Genomic DNA, 12,062 nt, shown 5'->3' with positions numbered 1-12,062 from the left:
AGCCTGTGATGGAGAGGAAGGGGATGGGGGAACCAAGTGTCACGTTTGACAGCGAAGGGTGGACATCACTTTAAAATTAAGCAGTGTCAGCCCAGCCCTGCAAAACAGCAGTCAAATGTATCACTGCTCAGTGCCATTGCGTTACGGGGCTTAATTACGTCGGTCAGTAGGTATGTAATTGCATGTATGATACCCCTGTTCCCTGTGTTCCCCGGCCATAAGTGCTGCCTGTGTGGGAGGGAGCGGATCCAGGGGTGCCCTGGCACCGCGCAGCAGTGGCAGTAGGGGACAAGCAGGAATGCCACCTTCCCGCAGCTCTGGGGTGTTAGGAACAGGCAGTTACGTGCTGGAAACCAGCTCATCTCAGGCTAAACATTACAACCTGTAGGACTGATACCTCATCTAGGTCAGTTTTGGTTAAAGCACTTTTTTAAAAAAAAAAAGAAATAGAAGAAGCCAAGAAAACAACCTGCTTTTTTGGAAGGATAAAAGCATTTCTCAGCAATTTGGGATCAAGGTAAAAAAAATCTCTTTGTTAGCCTCCCTGACGTTCTGGGAATGCTCAGGAGCAGTCCAACAAGCAGATTAACTCAAACCAGGTCCCGTGTGGAGGGGAAGGACCCTCGGTGGCACGGGGGGCTGCTGCTGCTGCCCCAGGAGGGGGGAGCCCTGACCTCCCACCCCTGTGCCGGAGTGGACTTGGCAGAGCTCCGTGACCCCGACACCGCTCCATCCGGCGCCGGTGTCCGAGGAAGGAAGGATGCGGTCTCCTGTCCTAAGGGGTTACAGCAGCCTCAAACCCATATAGAGCAACAATTTTATTAATCCCAGCTTTGCTAATAAGGAATTACAATAGTTGTGGGATTTGGCAGTGGAAGCACGCTCGGTTGCCATGCATAGTACAGTATTTTCCCTGTTTTGTTTGTATTTTTGATTTAACTACAAATAATTTAAAGATGTGTTGTGTCTCCTTCAATTAAAATTTGCGTCTTCATCCTCTTCTTTTTTTCAACGCAGTTTTAAAACAATACTAATGAATTTGAGCTTGTCACATATGCTGAGATAAATTGTTAACTTCTTTCTGTTCATCCAAATTGCAGCATTTCTTAGGATGGCAGTTATTAACATATCAGGATTTGGGTTTGTTTCCTTTGTAAAATTTGCAGCTTTATTGTACTGGGTGGAAGGTCTCCCAGTGTCAAAAAATCTCAGGCTGATAGAAGAATAATATTGTCACAAAGCCAATATGTAAATACCTTAACCAATATAACATGTTTAGAGGAATTACATTTCCCTCTTCCAAATTGCAACTTTGGAAAGCAACTCTACCACCACATTTATTTCAAATTTAAACATTTTGAAAGAATATCTTCTAGGTTTTGAAATCTGGTTTCCATTCCTGGCTCTGTTTGACCTACTGCGTGACCCTGAGAAAATCCTTTTCTCAGTTTCTGTATCTGCTTAGCGGCTCTGATGAGCTTCAGTACTCGTGCAGAGCAATGTAACATCAGTCGGTGTTGAGCTATGTGTAACATTTCAGTATTAAATAATATTAATGTAAGATAAGTGGCGTTTGGTTATGATTTAAAAAGAAAATTAAAACTCTTGCTTTTTACAAGGTGCATTAGTTAAAAATTCCTTGGGTTTGCAGGAAAAAAAAAATTGAATGAATTAATTTTCTCTAGAAAGGAATGAGTGCCCAGAGGCAAAGGACGGTTGTCCTGTGAGCAGACTTGGGGAAATAAATAAGGAAAAAGGCCAAGAGCCCTGTAGCTGCCCTCAGTAATGAGCCTTGGAGGAGGATTAATTGGGTTTTTTCCCCCACCTTTCAGACGCAGCCGGTGCCCAACCCCATCGCCTACTTCATGCATCACTCGCCGTGGTGGTTTCATCGGTTCGAGACCCTGGTCAATCACTTCATCGAGCTGGTGGTGCCATTCTTCCTCTTCTTGGGACGGCGGATGTGCATCGTCCACGGCCTCTTGCAGATCCTTTTCCAGGTGAGCCGCTCCTAGGTTTGCTTCTGAAGGGTCACATCTTTGCCCAGGGCAGCGCAGAGGGTGTTTGAAGGGTCTCAGACCTCTCCTCCTGAGAGCTGCCCCCGCGGGGGGCTGTGGGGTGGGCTGTGGGTGGCCAAGGTGCAGATGCTCATTCCTCACACCAGCTGTGTAACCTGCAGCCGGGACGTGGGCACGTGTGCCGGCAGCAGCGTGGGTCGCTGGAGCCCATCGTCCCCGAGCAGGGGCAGCATCCAGAGGAACCGCCTCAATCAGCAGGTCGGGAGTTCAGGCTCAAGTGAATCAAGATGATTCACAGCTATTAACTGTTGGCTCTCGGGTGGTTCACACTGCCGTGGGTGCTCTTCCCATGTTTTTCCTTGTGCTGCTGGTTTGGTTTCCATTCATATGGATGGCAGAGAAATGTCCCAGTGCAAAGGGTCTGATCCTGTGGCTGCGGGTGGCTGGGGTGAACACTTGCAACTTCTCCAAAAGTTAATTTTTATAGTCGTCTTTCACCCTTTGAAGGGAAGTTTTTTTATATTTAACATTCAAAGGCTGTTCTTTATCTCTGAAAGCATTTGAGCTTTTTTTTTTATAACCTGAGCCTGAATTCATAGTGAAAATAATTTCTTCCAAAATGAATTGCGTTCAAGTTCCAGTCAATTTCGGTTTGGGGTTGGTTTTGTACATGAAGTAAATAAATCTGTGCAAAAGTCAGAGGACAGAAGCTCCTGCATATGCACTTTGCTAGACCACATCTGATTCATCTTGTCTCTGCCTCATCATAATTCAAAGAGCTCATTGAACCTCAGCCACTCTGACTCACAGAAGCGCTGCTGTCGGCCCTTGCTGACGGCAGGGTTTGTTCAGTATCATTTCAGCATCGTGAACTTCATACTCGGTAGCTGTTACTGCTTCCTGTAAATACATGTGAAGATTAAACTAGGGAACAGCTTATAAACCCGACTGGTAAACCACAAAAATGCTGATTGGATTTTAAAGGTCTGACGTAAGAGTCATGGGATTTGTGCCTTCACAGAGATGCCCACTCCACCTTCTTCCAAAAGACATCCCGTTGGGTCTGGGTACCACCAAGTGTAGGGCTGGTACCTCTGCTCGCTCGGCACACATTTTGGCATTAGGTTTGGTTTTGTGGGGATGGATCTTCTCAGGGAGCTGGAGGTCCCGGCAGCGGGGCAGCAGGGGTCTGAGGTCTTGGGGCGTTGCTCCATGAGGTGCCGGTTGTGTTTGCGATGGGCATCGTGCCTGAGGTTTTCAGTGTCACTGGGAGGATTATATTCAGCCCAACCCCCAAAGAAGCATTTCGTCTCATGGTTGAAGCAAAACATCCCATCTCTGTTGGCTGTGCGTTGCAGAAGCAGGCAGCTGCTGAGACACGGTGTGGGTATGATTAGCAAGCAGGAACTGTGAGTAGAAATACTGTTGGATGTAAGGAAGTGTAGGAAGGATGGCGATGGCTCTTTCTGAGGTGAGTAGAGCCAGAAAGGAGCAGAAGACACCTGTCAGAAAACAACCACGCTGCCACAGTCGGGGCTTTGGCACAGCTGCCGTGTCTCAGGGCAGGGCTGTCATAATAAAATAATAGCGTAATGGACCAAGACGGTGATGCTTTATCTTCACATTGCTGCCAGTAGAAATGAGCATGACCAGAAAGCTTGACCAGATGCTCCTCTCTCATCCCCTTCTCGGCTCTGGATTTCTCCATCCTCGCCGTGGCGCGGGGCTCACGGGGGATGCACCCCAAGCCCCCAGCCGGGGCTCTCAGCTGCGCTCTCCTCTAGCACCCTCACGGCTCCTCCAAGGGCCCATAACGAGCGGCAGGACTGGTGGTGTGCTGGGGGACTTCAGACGGAGCCAGTGGGATCTGAAAAAGCCAACTACATACAATAAAGGCTTATAATGACATATTGTAAATGCATGCATCTAACCACCCTTTAATTGGCGCTTTATTGATAGTTTACAATTACTGACTTATTTCTATCATGGGGGAGTCTGCAAAGGAAAAAAGGGTCCCAGTGTAAAATGCAGCTCTGGTGCATTTATAGCATTTCAACAAAAACCTGTTTATTTAATATTTACTGCCCTTTTCTTCATTCAGAATGACTTTTATTGACAATACTTCTGCTCTGCAAAGGAAGCAATAAAGTTTAATGTTGATATACCACTTAATTCTGCTTTTCAAGATTTGAATTGACATTACATAGAAGTTTTATTGGACATTTTATAATTGTTATTGGAGTCATGGTGGCTAGGTTGAGTAAGTGTATTTTTCCAGATTCCAACTGGCCTGGAGAATATTGCTTTGTCAGGAACCCAAAAAAAAGTTGTGCTTTAAAGAAAAAAGTCTTTTTTTTTTTTTTTTTTTTCTTCTTTTTTTCAAGTGTGAACTTACTCTTCTTGCCTGGTTCACGTTTGTAAGGAAAAAGGCTTAGTGAGTTTGGAAACGTCAGAGAGGAGGGGCTCGGCAGCCACGGGCTCAGCAGAGCAGAAGGCATGCCGGGGGGCTGGACGTGTCCCCCACTGCGTTCCCGTGGGGCTGTGCCGGCCAGGCCAGAGGCAGACTGGGTTGGTCTGGGTTTGCTGGACTGTCCTGGGCCACCTACAGTGTGGGAGGTTTGGGTGATGACGACTGACACACGCACTGCGTAGGCACGTCTGCACCGTCCCCTTCTTGTGCTTGCCCACCCACTGTCCTCGCGAGACCCGAGGAGCTGGGACACCCCATGGGTTTGGTGCTTGGGGTGCATTGGCGTTGCTGTGATCTCAGTTTGGGGTCTGCCTGCTCTTGAGAGGAGTCCCTGTAGCTTGAGCTTCCAGAAATCTCCCCCTTTGGCTGCTTTTTGATCTCATATAAATCCAAGAGTCTTACTTATTGCAAGTCTCTCAATATAAACAGTACTGGCTTAGGAAAAAAATAATCAAGGAGTGGGTTGAATGCTGGCCAGTTCCCATTAGAAAAATCATTATTCATTGTCGCTAACCACCGGATCGGGGAGGGCTTTGTGATTTACAGCTGTGGGTGTAGTTTTTGCAGGACATCTGCACACAGGGAGATTGTCAATCTGATTGCAGCACCCAGAGCACGTTTACCAGGATCAAAGGTGAGTGGAGAGAAAATGTCATCCAAGATTTTACAGCCAGGCCCCGTCAACCGTTTGTCCCCTGGACAGGCTGCGGAAGAGCTCCCCAGCTGCCAGCACAGCTGCTTGCGAACCCAGCCAAGGGCTTAGGGCTGGGGACTGTCCCCACAGTGCGGCACGGGGTCCCACCAGGCTGCCCATCTCATGACGCCAGGGACACTAAGAGCAGGCATGTGCCCTCCGCACCGGGGGCTCCCTGCTCCCGAGAGAGAGGTTTGAGTGGGCTGTGCTGACCTTGCCATTTATTGCTGCACGGAACCCCAACCCCAAGGAAGCTGTTTGCACTGAAGAGGTGGCTGGGGCGGGGGGAGCTCTGGGACGTGGCACCTCCAAGGTTGAGGAGACACTCTCAGCCATACAGGTGGTGCAGCAAACAGGCAGGATCATGCTCAGCAGGACTAGACCCCTTGACTGTGCCCATCTTGCTTTTTCCCATCACGTGTCCCAAAAGCAAAGACCCCCAAACTCCCACCTGCACAGGCTGACGTCACCCCACGAGGCGTTTTTCTTCCTTTAGTGTCTGCTGAGGCTCAAAGCCCTTGGGTTTCAGAGACCCAAAGTAGTGCATTGACCCACCCCACCTGCAAGGGAGCCTGCCCAGAAGTTCCCAGCTGGCATGAAGGCATTAGCAGGTGATGGTGGCAAAGCCTCCCCTTCAGACTGCCTGTGCTGAGAGCATCCTTTTGCATTTAGAAAGAAATCTTAGATGAAGGGCAGCCAATTATGGAGCATCTCCAAATGCAAATATGCAGCATTGTTTCAGAAAAAGATTCTTTCTAGCATTTACAGTACATAGAAATCCAAATCTAAAACAGAAATTAAACTAAGTGGACGTTTTAACTTTTCAACATCGTTAGGGGTTTATTGTAAGCAGGTGCTTACAATAAGGTGATTTGATGTGCTGAGCAACACTACCCCAAATTGTCTCTGCCAGGAATAAAGCTGGAGGAGAGACTTGTAACTCAGCTCCTTCCCTGCTCAGCTCTGTGCTCCAGCCCTGTAACAAGAAGAAAGCTGGGGAGGGGCCTTTTACAAGGACATGCAGTGGCAGGACAAGGGGTGATGGCTTTAAGCTGAAAGAGGGCAGATTTAGATCAGCTATCAGGAAGAAATCCTTCCCTGTGAGGGCGGCGAGGCGCTGGCCCAGGCTGCCCAGAGCAGCTGTGGGTGCCCCATCCCCGGCAGGGCTCAGGGCCAGGCTGGACGGGGCTGGGGGCACCCTGGGCTGGTGGGAGGGGTCCCTGCCCATGGCGGGGGGCTGGAACTAGGTGGTCTTTAAGGTCTCTTCCAACCCAAACCCTTCTATATTTCTGTGATTCTGTGAAAAACACGCTGGTTGAGAAATGGCCAGTCTGAGCCTCAGAACCCTCCAAATAAAGCCTGAGGTGGAGTTTCCCCTTTGCTCATATGTAACCGAGAGTCCTGAGAGTTTTTGAGAGTTTGCTAAATATTGAAAGCTTTTTGCTGCTGCTTATTGTCGTTCTTCCTGAGGAGTACAGGCGCATTGTGTAGCAGCTGTGTAGAGACACGGCCATGTTTGCCAAGATGCTCGTGCCTGGAGCAGGACACGTGCATCCCATCATGAGGCTTAAACTTCCCATGCTGGGGTTGGGGTTTTGGACACCTTGTTGGTTCATAAGGATGAGATTGTTTTCACTGAATGTCTCTTGATGGTGGCGATCGAACGTGATGTTGACTTAGCAGGATGGAAACCCAGCTGTGGGTGGTCACGATGGCCAATGTTTTGCAAATCGCTTTGATGAGTATTTCTTTCATTTTGAGTCTGACGGTACCACTTGGCGGATTTTGTAGTAGTGTTGGTGTCTGAACCTCAAAAATATACATGGAGATCTGAAGCACCCCCACATTCAGGAGAAATGAGGTGCAAAATGTGGCTGTTGGTATCTGGAGGGCGAAGAAGAGTTCTCGGAGGGTCTTGGAGACCACAGGAGAGGTCTCGACCCTGTTGTTCTTGGTTCTGTAGAAACCAGAGCCCATGCACTAATGAGCTTGTGGTTTAAGGGGGAAGGAGGATGAAAGTGCTGCATGGGGAAGGCCAGTCCTTTCCCCTGCCCACAGGTTGGTGCCGTAGGACCCCTTCCCACCACACCACCTACGAGAGCACTGCATCACCTCCCTGCCGATGCTTCCATCCCCTGTGCACACGCCTTTCCTTGCCTGAAGCTCCATCCCTGCGCTGAGCCACCCACGGGCAGAGCGAGCTGAGTACCAGCATACGCCAGTGAAACCAGAGAGAGTGCAAACCCGCGGCCGTGCTGCTCTGCGGGTGTTGCGCTGTTCTCTCGAGCTGGCTCCTAAAACCCTGAAGCTGCATGTTTTTGACGACGTCTAATGCACAGCTTACACCAGCAAACGTATTTCTTGGCTCCTTAAGCCAGGCAGTAAAATTACACTGCTTGGCAAAGGAGTTGATGAGGGGAAGCGAGAGGAAAGCCAAAAAGCCAGGAAAAAGCCACCTTGCCCCTACAAGCTGGCAGGTAGTGCTGGGTTAGAGAGCAGGGCAAGGAGGAGGTTTCTTACAGCCGGGGGGTGGGGGTGGGTGGGGGTGGGGGTGGCTGTGCCAGATGGGAAGGAGCTTCAGTATCACAAAGGTAAAATCCAGAAAGAAATAACTAGTAAATGGAAAGTATAAGGCTAGCACTGCTGGAAAGCCAGGGTCGTTCCTTTGCTTCCATGGTGCTGTTCTGCGTCATAGTCATATAGGCACAGTTTGGGGTTTTTAGGATGCAGGGAGAGTTTTAGGCCTTCAAATCCCTTTGGATCTGAATGAAATTGGGAAGCCTGACTCCTTTCCATGGCCTCTGAAAAATCCTAGGACGTCGTCCTGTGTGGAGCATCCTCTGCGCAGCCTCGTGGCCAGGGAGCTGCCTGGGGGGGGGCTGTTGGTGCCGGGATGAGCTCAGCCCCCAGCGTCACACATCAGGGCAGAGGTTCCCCGAAGGAGCCGGGGTGGTGAAGCCTTGGGGTTGCCAGTTCTTTGCTGCCACCAGTCCTCCTCCCGCGGAGGTTTGGCAGTGGGCTGCAATTCAGGCTATCCCGGGCTGTTTTTCAGCAGGAGCCATATATAAAGCGGAGGGATGACAATGCCAAGAGCGAAGCTGAATTCCAGCCTTGCGGAAGGCAAAGATAAAACCTCTGCAGCCAAAACCCCCTCCAACTGAGAGCGCTGACAAAGAAAGCTCCCGAGACAGCTCTCGGGGTCCGGCCAAGGAGCTGCGCGGGAACGCGGCGGCTTTACGAGCTGGTGGAGGGCCAGGGGGGAGGACCCGCCGAGAGGGAGCCCCCCCGGGGAGGGGGGCTGTGGCAGGAACCTCTGGCTCTTTTCCCTCGGAAAACAAACTCTGAGCTCTACCCTTGCCCAGCTGGGCACCGCACCGGAGACACGCAGCTCCTGGGAGCTGGGAACGTGCAGGAGAGTGGGCAGCAAAGCCATTTCCCTCTTCTGTTTGCTTGGGGGGGGGGGGGGGAGGGGGTGTTAAGCAGAAAACAGTTGTTGAATAAATAGATATTATCTGCCCCTTTTTCCCTTGGCTTGAACAGTCACCAGCCTCCTATAAATTTTGATGGAGATGGACATTTTCCTCTAGTTGATCCTTTTCCCAGTCTCCTCTCCAAAGCTGCGCACAGGAGGCGAAGCGGGGGTTTTCCCCCCTCTCTTTTGGGAGGGGAGGACCAAGCCCCCCGCTTCCACCACTGCTGCCTCTGCCATGCCGCAAGACGTTGGAGGGATGAACTGCCCTTCCAGCCACACACGCACAAATTAAATCATGCTGTTGCAGTGCCACAGCTGCAACGTATTGTGTTGCTGACTTAGGAGGTAGCAGAGGTCACAGCAGCAGCCCAGAGAGAAGGAACAAAAATTAAACAGCTCCCCCCGTTCCCGGCAGAAAGTGTCTGAATCCAGTGTTTGTTTTCACTTGTCAGATATGAGCTCGGTTTTGTTCTTTTTCTTAGGCTGGTGGAAATCAGATGTGTCTCCAGGAGGATTGTCAGGGTTACACAAGTCCCAGGCTTGTGGCTGAAGAATCAGCCCCTTCGTTTGTGCTTTAATTACGCACCTATAGGATGTTTGCACTGCTCAAGTAGGTTTTTTTGTTATTGATGCCGAGTAGTGTCATTACCTTGTGAGTACGTTGTGCCCGAGAACACAGCCGCTGCCCCAGTTGCCATCGGAGCCGCCCCAGTGCTGCTGGGAGGCAGCGGCCAGAAAATTGGGGCGTCCATCCTGCAGGTCCACTGTAGGGATCGGGACCACGAGCACCCCGGAGTTAAGACGACAAAAGAGACTGCAGATAAGATTCCTCCAGGCACTACCCCCACCCCAGCCTCTGATGTCACTTGCAGATCCCCCGCGAGGTGGGATGCTGGGGATCGAGGTGGGATGCTGGGGATCGTGGTCCCCCCGGAGCAGCACCGCTGGCAGCAGCATCCCTGGGAGGGTGCGAGCGAGTGGGTGTTCACCGCTACGGCTGGGCAGCAGCACAGCCTTTCCCCTGTGGAAACAAAGGGGAAATTCAGCCCTCACACAAGTCCAAATTTTGTTGATTTTGTTGTGGTTTAGAAAGAAACAACAAACGGAGAACATCCCAGAAAAATTAACACCAGAACATGAGTTTGCTGCTTGGGGAGGAATGGGCCGATGGAAAATAGTTTTGCAGCTTAGTTGTTTAAAAATCTGCTTTGGACTGGGGTCCGAGATGGAGGATGCAGGGAGAGTGTTTCAGAAGGTTGTTTGGGAGCCTTGGAGCACTGGGCTGGGATTACGGAGATTAATCATCAGCCTCCGGGTGGCTGGGTCAGCCCTGCCCACCCATCCCGGTGCCACAGGCGAGGGGCAGCCGGGGTGCTCATGACCCCAGCCCCCTGCCCGCAGCAGCCCCCCAGCCCCCCGCACGCGGCCCTGGCCCAGCTCCAGCTCGGCTTTTCTCAACAGCAAAACAAAAGGAATGTGAAATCAAAGGAGTTACAGGGCAGATTTTCTGTTGCATTTAAGCCACCTTAAATGAAATACCAGGCTATACCCCCTCCCCAAAAAATAAAAATCTAACGTAAGCAGGCAGAACCCAAACTATTTAATCACTCCTATATTTGATTTCATATCCAGCTTGATAGTATCTGTTGCGAGGCAAGGCTGCCGTGCCAGACACAAGAATACCAGCACATACCACCCCAAACCAGTAAATAATGCTGCTCATATAATCGTGTCTGGTATTAGTTAGCAACAAGTTAAGTTCTTGCATTCTGCAGTAATCGGAGTGACTTAGAAACACTTACTGTTAGCCATAGGAGTGCATTTAATTAGCTTCTGATTCAGGGGGCTGGGGTGGTGGTGGGGTGTCTCTTCTTTTTTTTTTTTTTTTTTTTTTTTTTTAATCATTAAATAAAGGGTCACCCCTAGCCAGTGCTGTAAACTCTATTTTGATTGTGGCTGCAATAACCCCTTTGGGCGTCATTCAAATTGTACTAAACAGTTTCTGGAGAGTGCTGGTTTCTCTCAAAATAAACCAAAGTCCGGCTTTGACAAGCTCTAATGAAAAACAAATTGTTATATTACTTAGAAAAATAATTTGAAGGAAGTCTGAATTAGTTGTAAAGGTGGAAAAGGTTCAGCTACTTGAAAATAGAAATTTGGAAGGTATTTATTTTAACCATTAAGCCAGTGGCCTTGAAATACAGCCTTGTTTGTTACAGAATGCGCCTAACGAGAGACATGAATCATGCTGTTAATCAGTATGGGAACTTGATTAATTGGAAAGGGGACCGTCAGTGACTCCAACAGGCGGAGCCGCCTGGCAGCAGTCTGCGACGGAGCCCTGGAGCTGGTGTGATTTACCATCAGTCATCCTGCTGGCACGCAGAGGGAAACTTTGGAGGGATCCCACAGCCTTGGGTTTGTGGGTTGTTGGGTGGTTTGGGGTTTTTTTTGAAATTGAAAATAAAACGTGGTTATTTGGGACACTGTCAGCCTTTGATTTTAGGTGCCTTTGTGTTTGGTTGTCCGACTTGAAACATGCTGCTTTGCCACAGAGGAGGGTTCAGTGTGTCGTGAAGGCATCTTGGTAAGATGTCCGGGGCCGGGATGCCTGTTGTCTCATCTCTGCTACTGATAGTGGGATGCTTATTAAACCTGAGAGCGAGCTTTTACGCCCAGCTATGAAATCAGATTTGCATAGGAGGCCCCCAGGATGCAGAGTGCTGCTATGGCTATAAAAACGCAGCAGGAAGGTCTGGATTAATTTTCACTGTTGACTGGGGCTTTTGGTTTTGGGGCCAGGAAGAGCCTGAGCGCGTTTGGCCATCCAAGAGCGCTGTTCTGTCTCACAGCAGCATATATTTGCTCATACGGCAAAAGGATACGGTGGCAGGGAGGGGAGAGAGCGTGCGGCCGCGCCAGAGGGATGAGTTCCAGCTGAGTTTCAGGTTCGTGGTGGAAGGTGTCATGTGTGTCAGGCTGTCCCCACAGCGGTGGCCTGGGTCGGTGCCCCCAGTGTCGTCTCTGTCCCACAGTAACCGCCATGGCCAAGCCGAGGAGACCCAGGCACCGAGTAGGCTCCGGTGGCCCCATGTCCTTGGGTGTATTGCTAGCGCTGACATTAAAAGATCACGAGTTAGATCCCAAAATTGCAAGATTCGTTTAAGTATAATGAAAATGCGACCAATTCTGGCTGCTCTTGGCGTTTCTTCTGTGTTACAGCTTTCCAGGGTACTCTCAGGTCTCATTTTCTGTGCTGCTCTATGTAGGCTTTACGCCGCTCTCCTCTTCACACTGCAGGAACACCTTCCAGAGCCGGATTAAATGACATGGCTGACATCCACCACACGCGGTCCGTCCCGTGCCAAGGGAAGAGGTTGTGGAGTACTTAGGCTCCTAGGGCTCAGG

General features: G+C 50.2%; 1 protein-coding gene across 6 annotated transcripts in view; it reads left to right on the top strand.

The window, feature by feature from the left end:
- The window catches only part of LMF1 (lipase maturation factor 1), a 218,295-nt gene that overhangs the window by 139,700 nt on the left and 66,533 nt on the right, over positions 1 to 12,062 (top strand). For all 6 annotated transcript variants that reach the window (XR_005103683.1, XR_005103682.1, XM_037383668.1 and 3 more), the window contains one exon: positions 1,833 to 2,000. Coding sequence is in view for 4 of the 6 variants with exons in the window: in XM_037383668.1 (XP_037239565.1) it covers positions 1,833 to 2,000 (168 nt within the window). In the remaining 2 variants the exon portion in view is untranslated. The remainder of the gene's footprint in view (positions 1 to 1,832; positions 2,001 to 12,062) is intronic.

The sequence above is a fragment of the Falco rusticolus genome, chromosome 4, assembly GCF_015220075.1.
Source record: "Falco rusticolus isolate bFalRus1 chromosome 4, bFalRus1.pri, whole genome shotgun sequence".
NCBI lineage: Eukaryota > Metazoa > Chordata > Aves > Falconiformes > Falconidae > Falco > Falco rusticolus.
Note: the sequence above shows the minus strand (reverse complement) of the source record. Positions and strands in the feature narration are given on the sequence as shown.